The 17566-nt window shown below is 39.0% G+C and overlaps 2 protein-coding genes across 2 annotated transcripts; both read right to left on the reverse strand.

The window, feature by feature from the left end:
* Positions 1–56: 56 nt before the first annotated feature.
* On the reverse strand, positions 57–9531 carry fdxr (ferredoxin reductase). Its single transcript, XM_027289662.1, has 12 exons — positions 9122–9531; positions 8285–8388; positions 7595–7690; positions 6196–6318; positions 5995–6108; positions 5779–5880; positions 5020–5127; positions 4208–4292; positions 1976–2175; positions 1701–1872; positions 1449–1622; positions 57–682 (listed from the first exon to the last, which is right to left on the reverse strand). The coding sequence occupies exons 1-12, from the start codon at positions 9195–9197 to the stop codon at positions 552–554; spliced, it is 1485 nt and encodes a 494-aa protein (XP_027145463.1). The 5' UTR covers positions 9198–9531; the 3' UTR covers positions 57–551.
* Positions 9532–10162: 631 nt separating this feature from the next.
* LOC104924897 (uncharacterized) lies at positions 10163–17275 on the reverse strand. Its single transcript, XM_010738377.3, has 7 exons — positions 17133–17275; positions 14624–14725; positions 14184–14516; positions 12511–14071; positions 11078–11437; positions 10850–10977; positions 10163–10761 (listed from the first exon to the last, which is right to left on the reverse strand). Exons 4-7 carry the CDS (start codon positions 12845–12847, stop codon positions 10618–10620), a joined length of 969 nt encoding a protein of 322 aa, XP_010736679.3. The 5' UTR covers positions 12848–14071; positions 14184–14516; positions 14624–14725; positions 17133–17275; the 3' UTR covers positions 10163–10617.
* Positions 17276–17566: the final 291 nt, after the last annotated feature.

The following is a 17566-nucleotide window of genomic DNA, read 5'->3' on the forward strand; positions in this document are numbered from 1 at the left end:
GTCAATATGTGTAGTTAAAGTACTCATGGAATTTTGCTTGAGGATTGTCAGGATTTCTAGTCTTAATGAGCCGTCTACAAGTGATCTGACGTGCTTATCCTACATTTGTTGCAGCATACAATTCCTGCTGTAAATGGCAAAACTTCAAATAGCCAGTGATGTATCATTGACATGCTTTTAAAAATTCTCCCACAAAGTATTATGCTCTAGACCAAAGGTTGTAAGCTGCCAAATGTTTTAAAGAGTAATGGTACATGCTACTTGAAGACGGGAGACTATCAGTTACATTTTATTTGTATTCAATAGTTACACATTTAGAACAGTGACAGTAATTTGCATTACAATAAATTGAGGAAGCCCTGCTGCTTTAAGGCTGGAATCCAAGAATTTACAGGCTAACAGCTACTTTAAAAAAAAAAGTAGAATTATGAATTGGTCCATGTGAGTGGATCAAAGTAACTCTTCTGTGGTCAGTCACGGACATCCACGTCAGTGTGGTAAGAACTGTTCTATACAGCAACAGTCTAATGTAAGCTGTATTTTGTCTTCAGTCACTGTCGAGTCACTTGCAGCATTTCCTCCACAGACAGTAGCTTTTCTCTGGGTTTTCCAGTAGCTTCACCTCTACTTATCTCCACACTGTCAATCTTCTCCCAGTCTGAGAAAATCACTGGTATGACTCCTACACATAAAACAGAAATTGTCACAAATCAAACATTGTATAAGAAGTGTGTGGCTTTTTTTGGGCTTTGATTGTGATGAGATCATTATGAGACAATGTCTGTTTAACCTGTCTTTTGCATCTCTTTGTAGTCATGCGATTGATGTTTCAATAAGGAAAGTTAAGTCATCCCCAACAGAGGCTCTGGCCCAAGGGACCTGTCGGAGCTACGTGTATGTACTGTCTGGTTTAACCACTAGGGGGTATTGTTTTTCTTTATACTGACTACAGATGAGCATAAAGTGTATAAATTTGATTAGGAAAGATCAGCATAGTTAGTGGGTGGTGAGGACACAGTTCTTATTGTAAGTTATCCTTTTCATCTTTGAAATACATGAATCACTCAAATGGAAACTTTATTGTGGATATTTGATTTCTTTGTCTCTGATGAATACATGCCAGGAACGCCACCTGGGTCAGTGCCTGGTACACCTGTTCAGTAATTCATCCATGGATTAGGCTGACTGAAAATGGTCTCATTGTTCTATTAATCTTTTGCTTCTTTTTTCTGTGAATTGATATTGGCACCAAAATCTAAGCAACTCATAACTCAACAGACAAATTCTGGGATCAGACTACATGATACCAGCCCAATAATAGTCCACCTAAACAGCTGCAGGAGAGAAAATGGGGGTTATTTTCTTGCTTATTGCAAGTAGTTTGCTCCCAGGTCAGATAACAGGGCTCAACAGAAAGCAATCAAACAACCACAGGGACAGTAGAGTACCTCTCTTTTCCAGCAGGCCACTGATGTTTTGTGAACCCGGCTTGGCAGCAGATACATCCAACATTCCTGAGTCCATGTCCTCCACCAAGGATCGCGCAGTGTCAAAACTATTGTTCATAGTGGTGGCTATCACTCCAGTGGGGCCGGTTTTCAGCCAGCCACTACAATACAGACCTGGAAAGAAAGATTTGTTACTTTTTTTTGTTTAAGTTTTTAGCTTTGTAAATGGTCTTCATGGTCTTTATGGTGTACCTGCAGCTTGTTGAACACGGCCCATATTGTTAGGGACGATGGCTTTGCGGGAGTCAAACGGCACTGATGGATCGATGGGGAGGCTCTTGTAGCCGATACTGCTAATGACCAGGCCACAGGCCACATCCTCTACTTCTCCAGTGAGCACTGCCTGGGCTCCCTCACCTGAACCCTGGTCACACATTGATAATCAGTTTTAACCAGGCCTATGTACTAAGCAGCTACACATGGTTACATGAAGTGACTTGAGTTTTAAAATCCAAAAACTTGGTTACTTCCAGCTTGTTGACCGCCAGTCGGATGCCTGCTGCTCTGTTGTTGTCAGGGTTGGCCAGGATTTCAACGGGGCTCCGGAAGAATCGAAAGGCCCAGACACGGGACGCCTTGTTTCGCCTCTCCTGCTCCTTCTCTCCTGGCGTCTCCAGGGCCGTCTTCAACATCAGTTCCGTCAGACGCTTCCTGGGCCTCGGCAAATCTGACACAACAGATACTTCTGCTTAAAATGACCATCTGTGGGCTACATTTAAAGTAGTTACATTCTGAATAGCTGTGTGTATTTGTGTCTATATTATGTCGATATCAAACAATAGTATTAAAAACAACATATAACATAAATAAACTATCTTATAGACTGGAATAAATGAGCAGAACATTGTATAGTTGAAAAATCACCTCAAACATATTTATGGATTTCATAAATAGATATACACCATATATCTCCAATAAGCCAAAATTGGCCAACCATCAACCTGACTTATGTGCATTGGTGTAAATTTCAGACATAATTTGGTTTTGTGTCTCCAGTGGAGGAGTGAAGTGTTCAGTCCAGCTGAAGCTAATGCAAGATGTCCGTAGCATTCAAATCAGGTTTGTCCTCTTTATGTTTGCCATAACTTTGAAAAAATATTTACTTGATTTGCCTCGTACAGACTCACATTAGCTCCAGTCCCAAGCCAATAACCAATAACTTTTAAATGCATGTACAGGCACGTGAGTACTATTAGATTAGAAAAAATGTCACAGTCCTGACACCACCTGGACAAATAAAAAAAACAGTCTTAATCATACTACTTAAAAGCACCCGTTTTCACCTGTTTACCTGTATTTATTTTTAAAACTACTAAACCAACTAAAAGCAGACTAATTATTATTATTTTTGTTTACAATTTGTTGATTTATTAATAACTAAAATAGAGCAGAGACCATAATGAGCACTGGTAAATCATGTCTATGTACACAGGGTGACAAATTCAAGGAGAAACCTGCATAAACAAGTGGAGAAACACAATGAACTCAGCTGTCGTCCACAGGGCACGAGGGCTCACTGAGTGGTTTGATGAGGATGAATATGATGTGAATCATATGCTATGGCGGCCTTCACAGTCACTGCTTCTCAACAAACATCATGAAAACCCCAAATGAAGGGAAGAATTGTGTTCATCCCTCCAGTAAAGTGAAAGAGATTTGTTAGAATCAATTACAATTAATTGGACTAAGACACTTTCTGTGGGTTTTCCTTTTAATTTGTCACACGTCTGTATGTGTATGTGTTTTCCACCTGTTCATGTGTGCATGGCATACTGTAAATGCATGCATGATCATGGAGCCTCTGCCATTTTTTAGTAAACATGGAAAAAGTATGTAGGTGTGTCTGTGACAATGTAAAAGAATTCCAGAACCTGTACACCCACACTGCTGACAAAAACACTTCTGTGAAAGCAGTTATCTTTTTTTGTAAAAACGTTTAAACTCACAGGCCTTTTTAAATTTCCTGTAAGTGCTTTTTTTGATGCTGCTGTGACCACGAGCGAGTCATCACTGCAGCGTTTCTAATATTATTACTGACAGTACAAGTTTGGAGGAACTGAGAACATGACAAGTCACAAACCACTTGTTTCTAAAGTCATTCTGCACTTACTGCTAATCTTGCTTACCAGACATGAGATCAAGGTTCTCATAATTAGCCATGAACGGAGGCAAGGAGACTGTTATCGCTGTGAGCCGGAACATGCTCAGCACCATCAGTCAGCCCAATGTCATTTCTGTAGCAACGATGAGGGCCGGTCAAAAGTTCGTCAGCGCAAGGACGAAGCATAGTTTCACATAATTAAAGATTTTCTTAACATGCACTTTCTTACATCAGCAGAAAACCTTTGAAACCACAGAGAACAACACACAAGCCTGAGCACAACCACCAGCTGTATTTACTTTAACAGTTTCCATTCAACTCACCATATGTGCGCTATAAGGTCTCAATAGGGTACGTTCCGGCTGTTAACCACAAAAAATATTTCTTCCTTCCTTTTGACATTTTCAACAGTCTTTGCATCAGTCAAAGTCACACCTCTGCTGAACTCACTCTTTCAACACGTATTGATAGTTTGGCACAAGAATAATAAAGTGAAAATCTCTCCCACATAACTAGTTTGAGAAAAGATCAGACTGGTAATGCAGTCAAATACTCAAAAAGAAGAAGAAAAGAATTAGATAAATGTTTAATTTCATACCTTTAACAACCTCTCTGAGACCCTGAAAATCAGCTGCCACCATCTCAGGTCTGGTGTCTGGCAAGTTCACCATTTCTCTAACTTCCTGTAGACAAAAATAACACAGCAGTGATGGATAATTAAGTTAATATTTTTAGTGCTATTTTGCTATTTTATATAGTGCTGTTATAATATTTTTAGCGATACAATTTAGTGCCATTTATAGCTAATAAAGGATAACAGATAAACAGCTGAAATAATTAGTTAAAAGTCATGCATGAATAGTCAAAATAATAAGTTAGAAATCATTTATAAACAGTTGAAATAATCAACTAAAAGTTATGCATGAACGGTTGAAGTAATAAGTTAAGAGTCGTGGATAAGCTATTGTCAATATTCTACCACTTTCAGTTGTATTGTAATGTTACTGAACACAGCACTTAATAAGATAAACAATGTTTCATCATGACAGGTGAGGCTGATGAAGCAGTCACACTTGAAATTCCAGCAATCATTTCTGTACTGTAAACTGCACAAGGAAACTACACCCACAGTAAGTATGGCAGCTCTATAAACTGTGATGGATGTTTCCAATGTAAAATTGTACGAAGGGAAATTTGACTTTCTCTTCAGGATAAACATGATCAGACTTCTAATGGTGTGTTCTAATGGTGTGTCGAGGTTACTTAGTTTGGTGTAATGTCGGTCAAATTACAAAACATCTGGGTTAGAGTGTGGTTGGAGTGGTATTAGTAAGGCAAAAATGGTTATGGCTGAAAAACATTTTCGATATCACTCTTTCCTCTGACAAACTTTCTCTTCTGACGCAACACCTTGATTGTGCATGCGATCTGTGCAGGTCCTCTCCTTCCCACAATCAACACTCTGCGGATCTGGCTCTTTGTTAGAGCTTCCAAGGCGGGCTGGGTGATGTCAGTCTTCTGCAGAGAAAGACATTTTTCAGTTACAGTCACCTCAATCCCACAAACCAGTTCTTCTTCTTCTGAAATACAATCATTAACAGGCTGCTAAAAGACACATCTTCAGGGATCTTTCTTTTTCAACCACAGACACGATACCATATAGTATGTTCACATATAGTGAACATTCAGTAGGAGTTGGAGACACATGTTGCTTGAGTCCCACATCAAGAAAAGTGTGGTATGTTTCAGCCTGATTTGCCTGATTTCTGTGGATGGAGTTAACCCAAGTATGGAGCAGCTGTCACGTGGTAACAGGCTGGGTGGTCTTTCAAGAGAGACAGGATCACAATTTACTCCTAGGAAACAGTTTTTTAATGTTTCCTTGAGTGAACTCACATGTCTCGAGTTTTATCATGCCATCAACAACAAAACTGCTACTTGTTAAACACTCAAGATCTGCTCTGTTGAAAATGATGAAAACTCTTGTGTCTTACTGTTGCTGTGACACACTGAAGATCATGCTGTGTGGTTGATTTATTATAATTTTTTTGCTATGTGTGCATCTTAAAACTCTCTGACGTCTGAGCAATCACAGATTACAAAATCAATTCACAGGGCCGTTTCTCAGACCTCAGAAGGTTAAAATAACCAAGGCTGTGCGTTTCTCACCTTTAAAACGTCAACGGGAGACAGCAGAATTCTTGCGATATCTAACGCAACATTTCCTTGACCCAGAATGACGGCTGTCTCACAGCTCAGATCTGGCCTCAGCTGAATGAAAAAAATAGTAAAGAGGGTTGTAAAGATAAAGAAGCAGAGCAGAACGTGAACAGCGGGAAAACACGACCTAGGCCTGACAATCTTTGTCAGTCGTTTGAAGCATACCTGTTGACAGTTTGGCAAGCCATTGTACCAGCCAACGAAATCTTTTGCAGAGTACACACCGGCCAAGTCTTCTCCTGGCACTCCCATGGTCCTGTTCCCCTCTGCTCCATAACTCTGCCATAACATAGACAAATAAGGATGCTAATGCACAAAAAGGGGATTTCACTGTGCAGGCGCAGCACTGTGTTTCCATGATCTTACCAGTACGACTGCATGGTAGGCCTGCTGCAGCTCCTGAATGCTCACATCCTTCCCCACGTTCACATTACCATAGAAGCTACAGCCTGACTGTTTGGCTGTTTGCGTGAATGTGTTGATGACGTTCTGAGAAGAAAGAAAAAAATCTGAATTATTCAACTAGAAAGTCTTTTCAAATGTCCTCTAGCAGTGATTAAACCCAAATACAGCTAGGGAAACACTATTAAAAGACTGGTGTGAGATAAATCCCCCGATTAGAACGACTAGAAACAGAATTAATTAGCCATTAGTGGCTTCTGTTAGCAGTGTACGCATGAACCTCCACAGTGAGAGCAAAATTATCTATCTTAATTTTACAAATGGTCAAAAAGATCAGCTGCTGAAATCAATTTAAGACGTCAGTTTCGGTTTTTGTTTACTTTGGAATGATGTCAGCATAAGCAGATGCTAGATGATGATAATTCTTTCACTTCAACACTCGTGTGTGTGACTTTCTGGAGGCAGCTACTTGGGTGAATGCCAACTCACTGAATGGCATGCGAAACTGGTAGTTTACAACAAAACTCAATACTACTTTCGCACATTTGAGATTACTGAGTGTACTGCATTGTACTTAAAATTCTTGTACACTAACTACCACAAATGACCTTAAGTCCTTTTAATACTTATTACTTGGTATGTTTCTGGAACACAGTGAGCAACAATGGAAATTATAAAATAGTTGTACATTCTGGGAAATACGCTTATTTGCTTTCTTGGAAAGAAACAAAAAGAAGAAAGAAAGATTTACCTGCCAGCTATAGTCTGAAACAGCATTGTGTGCGTTTGTCTGAAAAGAGCTTGAATGTAAAACGTTTATATTTATATTTATAGGTGTGTAGCAGACCGGTGTGTAGCATGTGTCTGTGAATATAAAGGGCTCATTCCAAGGTAAAATAACCTTCATATTTTCAGTTGATTATACACTAATGAAAACTCTATATGAAAACCTGCAGATAGACCCCTCTAAATATGACACACTGGACCTTTAAGTGAGTTTTTTTGCTATTTTCCATTCAGTGCCTAGTTTTCTTTACACAGGCCAGATGACTGTCTGGGTGAAGGTGAACTGAAAGGATCAAACAAAGCTTTTGTCACGTGCTATTGTTCAGTAAACAGGTTTGTCTAAGGTCAAGACCGAGTTTCTTTTTTATCAAAACTTGGGTCAAAATGAAACTGAAAAAAAAGATTGTAAGATCCTAAGAGAGGACAAACATAATGAAACTATCTTCGTAGGTCACACTGCCTGATAAAGTCTGCATCCTGTTGCCTATGCGAACACTTAAAAACCTGCTGACGGTAAATATCCAAATAGTGTAGGACAGTTATCTGTTCTCAAGCACGTCTGTTCAGGATTAGAGACCTTGACTTCAGGATGATCAGGGGCCACCCCAAACCTGACCAGGCCGAAGGGGACGGGCAACCGCTCATAAATGTCCACCTCAGCATCTTGACAGGCCTGACGATGAAAAGGAAAGACAGACACAATGTGAAAAACTGAATCCATGCATGTTAGCATTGCCACTGTGAATATGTCAGCACTTTGCTTCAAATAACAATAATAATAATCAAATGTAGTGTTATTACAAATATTAACACAAATCGGCTACACCTCGGACTACACCCAACTTGTGCAAAAAGAGCTTGATGTTTCCTGACATAGCCTGGTTGACTCAAAACTGCCAGCCTGTTCTAACCAAAGCGGTCTGAAAGTTATTTCCTGTCCCACTTGTGTCTTAAAAGTACAGTAAACATGGTTCAATCAGGTAGGGTGTCACTGGTGCAGGGTATTCAGTAAAGAGGCGAAGAGCTTTTTATCTGCTTGGAGTCCATTGTTCGTTCAAGGTGGGCCTGCAGGCTAGACATTGAATGTGTACCAACAACAAAAAATGTAAATGTAAAAAACTTTTTCTTTTTGTACAAGCCCGAAAAGTCTTTAACTTTACTGCCTTTAAAAGAAGAATGACTCTTTGATATCATTAGAAAAACACAGTACAGATAGAAATGAGATGAAATGTACAGAGAAATGTACATGTCCCAGAACAGGAAATACCTTGATCAAATGCTGTGCCGTGTAAAAGCCTGCAGGCCCGCCGCCCACAATACAGACCTTTGGCTTGCCAGAGGAAAAGAACGCCCTGCCACACCCATGTTTACCTGGAAAATGAACAGATATTTGCAATTACACTGAACAGGAAGAACTGAACTTCATGTAAAACTCTTACACAACGATGATAAAAAATTCCCCAGGAATGTTCACGAGCAGTTCACAGTCAGGCAGGGCAAAAGTTACTACTGTCGACTCAGGCTTGTTTCAATGACTCTTCAATATTAGATTTTACTGATATAAGTGCTGCTTGGGACATTGGGTATAGACCTAGGGGGTCCGCAGAGGTACTGCAGGGGGTCTGCCAAATTTTGTCACAATAATTGACAATTTTCACCAAAATAATTTGTGAGAATTAAAAAATAGAACAAAAATGATATTAAGTAAACTGAAAGCATCAATATGCAATGATAAGCTACTTTTGACCCAAAAAAATTCTGTTTGTATATTATTTATAAAATATTCCATTATGCATGAATGTTTTATCAATCATAAACACATATAGGCTAATAACTCAGTATTAAATAGGTTAACAAGGTGAAATAAAAGTTGAATAAAATAAATATAAAAGTTATTATAGGCTAGGCTTACAATATGACACATTTATCCTTGGGCTGAAAAAAGGGTGAAGACTCCTGGTATAGACTGTATGTGCAGAATATCTGAGTGAAGGCACCTTGTTAAAGGTTTCAGGAAAGTATGCAACTTCGACAAATAATAATAATAATAAGGCTTGGCTGCCTGCATACAGCAGACACTGAACGTAAACACAGAGTGCCTCACCTTCATGAAGTCGACTGATCCATCTTGTTCTTCCTATAGTCCACAACCCGGAAAACAGTAGTCTGTGGCTGCTCATTTTTTTTTCTTATTTCTGCAGACAGGCTGTCTGGCTTTAAACCACGAAACGTTTCAGCCTTTCACCGTGTGTGTGTGTGTGTGTGTGTGTGTGTGTGTGTGTGTGTTAACTCTGCATCGCTGTCCCTGCTCTGAGCTCTGGACAGCCAGCACCGATGCTAACAGTTAGCGACACTCGCGCCTTTCGAGCCTCGTTTAAGTTATGACACAAATAAAACAAAATAACTTTAATAACTTTATCATAAAGCTTACTAGTTACAGTATCAGACTTATAACACACTGTTTATAAGGCTGCACTTCGTGTTACACCCGAAACGGTCCGTGGAACACCGACGACGACTCAGTGCGTAGGTTCCACATGAACTCATGAGACACATCAGACAGGAGTATCTCTGACCGTGTTTATGTGTGATTTAATTTAAGACAGAATAAAGCAGCATTGTTTGGGAACAACTGGCATTGTGCTTTAAAGTATTTTGTACTGTAGTGGTAGTTTGAGGTTTTTTTAAAGTGGGGTTGAATGATATGAAATAGCAGCTTTAACACAGATGCTTCCAATTATATTAATTCAGGTCCCATTCCATTTAGTGCAGCAGAGCCTTTCCAACAACAGACCTTGACTTTGACCTGAATGGAACCGAACCTTAATTAGTGTCACTGGTAACACCTGTGTTGATGTTTCATGTCAAAATGGCTGCTGTGAAAAAAGGTCTATTTTACGCTAAAAACACATTTCTACGCTGACCCTGTCAGCAGCAGTGTTTGGCTCCTCCTGACTGCTTCTCCACACTGGGAGTGTATTGACCGTCATCAGTTATAGATAACACACTGGCTGTGCATAAGTATGTCATACAATCCAACTTCAAAGAATCCAAACTCTCCCTTCAAGCACGAATGCTGCAGTACTAAGAAAGATAATGTGAAGGGCTTCTCTTTTAGTCTTTGAGTCTTCAAAGGAACGGCAAGTTTGAAAAAAGCTCAGCTTTAATGTACATGTCAAATGTCAGGCAGAAACCTGTGGTTCACATTTGTTCAAGATTCAGATCTTTGCACGAGACAGAGAGGAAACACGTACAACAATAACCACACATAACAGGTCCAGTCTACATGTGATGTGCGGAGAATAATAAAAAATGCACTCTCTGCAGTTTTTCTTCACTGACAGTGTTCACACCTGTGCACTCCACATCAGCCAGGATGTGGTAGCTCAGTCACTTTTCTGCAAACAAAACACAAATTTGTATACAAAAGGAAATGAAGAGGAGAGCAAAAGATGAGACACTTTTCCTTGTTTGTGCACTCAAGGCGAGCTGCTGACTCAATCTCAATCACCTGTTACAAATCGTCCATGCGATATATTTACAGTAAGTCACCACTAAATTTTCCGGAGAATGTTCATCTCTTATCATCAATTCTCAGCATTACAGAACGCCCCTGAAGTCAAAATCATTTGTAGAAGTGATTAAGTATGGGCAGTGATGAACTCTCTGCTGGGTGCGGACATGTGGAGGCCTGTTAGGTCTGGGCGGGCTTACAGCTCTGGCAGGTTTGAAGCTCTTTCTGAACTGTAAAGACACAAAGAAAACATTTAATGTTACAACCCTGAGGCCGCTTGCACGAGAGCTTCGTCTGAACGTTTACAGTAGTACTTACCCGCTTGCATTGCATAATCAGTGCTCCAATGATGAGGAACAATACGACAGTGAATGCTGTCACACTCAAGGCAATAAAAGTAAGCTCCCAAATGTCGTCCACGCACTTGCGTGCCGTTGGATTTCTCTCTGTGGAGAAAAATTGCAGAGAAAGAAAGTTCAACATCAAGGACATAATAAGAATTAAAGTTAGTTTTAATACTCAGATGAAGGGTTTAGTTCTTTTCACCTTTGACAATGATAACGGTGCCACTGCTGGACAGGTCCTCTAGCTTGGTTGTCTTTAGGAATATCCACCTGCAGTAATAATAGTCTGTGTCCGTCAGCTCCAGCCGAGACATCTGAAATGTGAACCTAAACCCGTCTTTGATCTGCTGGTCTGAAGATACATCAATTCGGCCTTTAAATTCTGGAGCTACAGTTGCCTTTTCGACTTTCCCTTTTTCTAAGTCCAGGTACACAGCATCCTCGTCTCCATGGAAACCCCTGTGCAGGTAGACCCCCATCGGGTCAGGCAATGATGTGGAGCATGTGATCTCAACAGATGAGTTGATTCCCATTAGAGACATAGACGAGGGCTCCTGAGAAGCTGTCAGGGAGAGATGGATTGTTACGGACTGCTTCATATATATTGTATCATCATATATATTATGCAACCCTTTTTTTTTGGCAGTGTACTTAATCTGTCATTTGGCAGTAACAGTAACAGTAGACAGGAAAGGCAGGGGAGAGATAGAGGAAATGAAATACAGCAGCGAGCCCGAGCTGGACTCAAACTCGTGGCTCTGCAGTAAGAACTCAGCCTCGATACATAATAGGCGCTTTACCACAGTCCTCCACCTTAACACTTCTACTCCACTACATTTCAGAGGGATTAAAAAAAGAAGAGAAACAAAAATGCAGTTCTTTCTTGATTAAACCAGTGCTTCACAGACTTTTTATGATTTCTTACAATAATTCCATGTCTAATTGGATATTTCAGATGTTTATGGGCTGGTAAAAGTCCTGTCTTATATAGTTTGATTTAAATAATTGTTTGAGGCCTACTTTATTCAACATTTTACAACAAGCAAAGATTTAAAAAGTCCAATAAATGAATACAAATTTGTGCAGCAGAATCTTGTTTTTTCCTGCCTCATAAATCAGCTCACGACCCCCCAGACTTCTGTTGTCACCTACTGGAGGATGCCCAATCCCTAGGTGGGAACTATGAGTGAGAAGCACTAGACTAAACTACCTGCAGTAATGCTATATAAACAAGCTTCACCTCCACCATGTACAAAGGTAAAATTCAATTGTGTCACTCACAAAGGATGATTCTCCACAGATGGAGCATTGTTACTTTTTATGCATGGAGTATATAAAATATATGACGAAGTTAGTATGATAAATATATGATAAATCTTAGTAGGATTTACTTATAATGCATTGTTGCATTAGTACTTTTCCTGAAGTGAAGAATCAATTAAGAATGAATTTTCCATTTGTGTTTGTACAGACACTGCTCAGAGGGCATAAACAGGATGAGGCTGCAAACAAACAGGAAAAGATGACTCAGACTCACTGTTGAAGACAACTTTAGTTTTTTGGATCCTAAACTAAAAAACTCATTTATCTTTTGCACTCTCTCTCTCTCACACACACACAGGCACACACACTCACCTGTCCATCTGCTGAGCATTACCTCAGCAGGCATGCAGAGTAATCCCAGCACACAGCTCCACCAGTGGGCTTTCATCCCGCAAGCTGGGCTGCAGGCAGGCTGCCACAGATTCAGCCTGAGACGCGTTAGCCTGATTGACTGGCTGACTGTCACACGGATGCTTAAAAACAACTGTGTGGTGTGAAAAAGGAAGTGTGACACTTGATCATAATCAGCTGTGTGCGTGCATTTTGAGTGTGCTGCACCAATCAAAGAGACATGGGAGCTATTACTAACACAACTTTGTTTATTTTTTTTCTTCAGATTTTCCGTCACCAAGATCGGTTTCATATACATCAACGGAGTTCACCTGCACTGTAATCTACTCTCAGTATGTCCAGCATACTATATGAATCACTCTTTTCACAGTATATAATATGACTAGTTTTCATTCATTTGTATTATTATGCATGTATAAATCATATGCTCAGGATAAACAGGCTTACAAGATATTATTTAGAAAAAAGAGAACAACATTAGCAACTTAAATATAAAACAAATAGAAATAAAACTAATTCAAAACAAATAACACCCTATACACACAACATAAAATCAATTCCAATCTATCATCAGTGCACCAAAACATTTCTGCATTTCGAACAGACATTAACAAAATATTTAATATATAAATAATATATAGTATTTAAAATAGTTCTTCTTAATTCATCTTAATACAGACAATACAATATAATACAATTTACTCCTGATTCCTACTAGTGTTTATTGTAGGATGAGTGACTTTAAAGGCTTTTATTTGAAGTACCATACACTTGTACACTTGTGAGTGACACATTAAAGGACCAGTGTGTAGGATTTAGTGGCATCTAGTGGTATAGTTACAGATTGCAACCCCCTCGCATGACTCTCTTAAGGTGGCCATAAAATGCATGAACAGTCCTATCTAGAGCCAGTGCTTAGTGTGTCTTTTCTGGTCTACTGTAGAAATGTGGGTTCAACATGGTACACGACACCTGTAGGCTCATTTTAAGTTTAAAAAACAAAAACAAATCTTATTTTCGATTTCTGTCTATTCTATACAAAATGGGCTCTAAATCTTACAAACTGAGCATTTAAAAACCTATAATGCAACAACATAATCTATTCTAGACTGTTGCTAGGTCTTGACAAAGAAGTGTGGAATAAACAAGATGCTCTGGCTCTATCATCATATTCACATAGGGATCCATTTGTACAAAGATTCTAAAACAAACAAACAAAGAAAACAACTAACTAACATAACAATATGATTTTTAGAGGCAGGAAGCTACACAGCCAGCTGTGGAATAACTTCAATGCAGAACAAATATGTACGCATTTACAAACACACATGTGTATCTGTATGTGTATGTGTGTAAGACTGTGTATGTGACTCTTTGACTCTAACTCTCATTATTCTTTTGCCTTTTTTAGTTCGAAACAGGAAACACAAAATGCCAAAAATAACAAGTGTAGCAAAAATACCCAGTACAGCAGGTATCACAGTACCTGTGGCCTCAGGAGATATCACTGATGACCCGACACCTGGCAAGATAAAATATTATCTTATAAATATTCTTTATAGAATGAAAGAATAATGATATACTTCATTCAGATATGTTTGCTCAAAGACTTTAAGACAGTGGAAGCTACTCACCAGCAGTGTCATGTTTAACTTGTACGTTGATAGCAGATGATGTAGTGTGACCACAGTCTGTTTCTATGGAAACAATGTAACTTTCATTTTTGTTGACACCTGAGATGGTCAGGGACACGTAAGTCTGATTGTCCCGTTCGCAGGTGTACTTCTGGTCAGTGTCACATGATATGATGCCAGCTGTGTTATTCCAGACATAATGCAAAACCGTACAGTTCTCATTCTTCACAGACTCTGAGTAAGATATAACACAGTATAGTGTCACATCTTTCCCTGCTTCAACTTCTCCCACTGTTTCATTGCACTTCAGTGACACTCCTGGTTTACTGACACCTAGAAGAGAAAAAAGGGCAATTAATCACACAACTTTTTATTTATTTATTTTACTTCATGTGTTTACAATGTACTATACATTTTCAACAAACAATATGATAACATACTTGTAGATGATGATGCACTGCTTTTTAGAAAAGAAGCAGCATAGAACAGACTCAAACAGATCCACAGGAAGGACATCGTGGAGGTTTCACAGTTGCCACAAACTGGAAGAAAGAAACAGAGATATTAAGAACTGAGAGCCCCTGTACTGTTCTGCCTCAGCCTGGTCGTTCTGAAAAAGGCTCACCTAATGCCATCCTGTGTTAAAGACTGGGAAAGATAACTTTTAGGAGATATTAGGAGACATTTTGGCCACTGTTTATTGGTTTAAATAGCCTCAAGTCATCCAAAGCTTTCCATGTTCTACTTCAAACATGTTTATGATGTTGTACACATATGTATGAATGAGGAATACATTTACACATATACATTGGGACTTTATTGCTGAGAGGCAGAAGAGAAGTTTGATATCATCCTGAGGTAGCCAGCAAGCAGTTAGCTTAGCAGAAAGCCTGAGGTGAAAACTCTTATATCTGCAATAACTGTGCTGTAAAGGAAACACTGACATATTATCACCTTCAAAACGTCATATGGCTAAATTATTAACAGTTGCCACATTTGCAATAATTCAAAGTTTCTGCCTACTCTATGGCCAATATTCACTCTACCTCTTCACCAACTCCTGTAGGAACTAGGAGTTCTGTTTGGTGTCTGGGTCTGCAGGTTTATCTAGCCGTGAAAGTGATGATGGTCAACGCGGAGCATAAAATCAAAACAATCAAGGTGGTTTAACAGAAGAGATGAGTCAGAAGAGATGTGGGAAACTGCATATGATAGATAACAGATTGGCACATCGCTACTCACTGCACTCAACTAAGAAATGATGTCACCCGCAATGTGGCACCTACCTGTCAATCAAAGCAGCTATGCTGTTAATTAACTAACTTTAAGCCTTAATATGATAACAGATGAGTTGTATAAAAATTCACCCTCAATGGAGAAATAAGCTATAGAGACCATAACTAATCTTTGTACCAGGCTGTAAACATGTTTATTTCTGCTGTGAAGTTGGACATTTGAACATGGGGACTTAAAATGTGATTACATGGTGATTAAAATGTTGCGGTTTCTGCTTGGATTTAACGTGGTCGTTAGTGCAATTTAGAGGTGAAGTTGGGAGAATTTATCTTTGAACAGAGCCAAGCTGTTTCTGCCTGTTTCCAGTCTTACGAGAGTGGTATCGATCTTTTTATGTAACTCTCTGTAAAAAAAACAAATACAGATTTCCCCCCAAAATGTCAAACTATTCCTTTAATACTGGATGAGAGATTTATAAATTTGAGATACAATAATATAATAATCCTATGGGTAAAATGTATATATGTTATATGGTATGCTTGATTGATTACAGAACTGATTGAAAAAGATCTGATTGAGCCACTTTTTAGTTACACTGTCAATTTTTCAGTCTATATCCACAATGCATTAATAATTAATTTTGCATAAATAATTAATTGAGCCCTGGACAGTTTTCTTTTTGTGAGAGATGTGTTAATAACACTTCTCTTTCTCAGCCACCAGCACACACTCTGCAGATATTTATGATTAAAAACAATCAGCAAAATGTCAGTTTCTGTCTCAGATAAGATCAGTGGTTGAAAGTAAACCGGTAAAACAACCAGCATGACAGAGGAATGTTTGCATCCAAGTGGTCACTGTTTTCGCTTCCCTTGTTTTTCTCTCACTGTTGCGTGTTGCAGTCCTCAATAAACTGTTTAAAATGATTCTGGTCTCTGGATTTTGCTTTATTGCAATTGTATCTACCACCATACGACTTAACAGGGATATGTGGAAAGATTGTGGCGTAGCTCAAATAATTTGGAACAATAGAAACTTTGATTTAATCAAAGAGATATAATCCTTCATTTATGTTTAGGAGAAAACAAACATCCGAATAGAATTACAGACTGGTTTAATGCTTATCTTACATGTCCCACACACCTCCACCATACCCCGTTATTGTCAGCATATTCTAGTCTGGAGACACAGATGTCTGTTTACGCAGATTGGAACGTCAACAGCAAGCTATCTATTATGACTAGGAAGGCAGCAACAGGTCTCTTTGACCCTGGCCACCACAGTGTTGAGATAGACTGGCACCTACTGTTCCCAACCAATGCCAAACAATTAATACTGCCAACCTAAGGATAGAAAATTCCATAACAGGAACAACTGGATTAAAGTAGCTCCAACTGACTCTGACTTAATCTACAATATTAATATGCTGCTTACATGATAATACATGTAATCTAAAAGCATCTACTAGTACTATACTTATGTACCTTTACTTAAAGAATATTTGAAATGCACTTTATCTTTATGTTTACTCAAGTGAAATGTATGACTCCCTGTATGTATGTGTGTGGAACAATAGCCTCCATCGCTCTGATAAAAAAAAACATGAATGAGCTTCTGGCTGACTCATTCACTGCCTCAAATGCTGAAAGTCAGATAAACAAACACTTAGACACACTTCTGTATAAACATATACACAGAAAGAGGTGCGCTTACCTCATGGAGAGCTGCTTCTTTCTCTGTTATTCTCAGCTTATGTCCTCCTCTGTAAGTCGCTTTGGATAAAAGCGTCTGCTAAATGCAATGTAATGTAATGTAATGTAATGTTGCACTCTTAAGAAGACAAAAGAACATGACATGGGCCACGCCTGGTGGAAGTCTGCCAGCCAATGCCTGACTGTATTAACACTTTCACTTTTGGATAATCATTGTTGGCACACACAACATTGCCTGCAGCATTAAATGATTAACTCATGACATCTTGGTCAGTGGCAGTTGTTCTACAGCATTTTTTCATAACAACACAAACAATGATCACCAACTATCAATCTTAAGGAGAGATGAGAAAGAGGTCACATGTGCGTTCAACACTATTAAAAAATGGGTGTGTAAATCAGTAGCAAAAAATAAACAAGTTGAGTTTGTCTATT

The sequence above is a fragment of the Larimichthys crocea genome, chromosome XVI, assembly GCF_000972845.2.
Source record: "Larimichthys crocea isolate SSNF chromosome XVI, L_crocea_2.0, whole genome shotgun sequence".
Taxonomy (NCBI): domain Eukaryota; kingdom Metazoa; phylum Chordata; class Actinopteri; family Sciaenidae; genus Larimichthys; species Larimichthys crocea.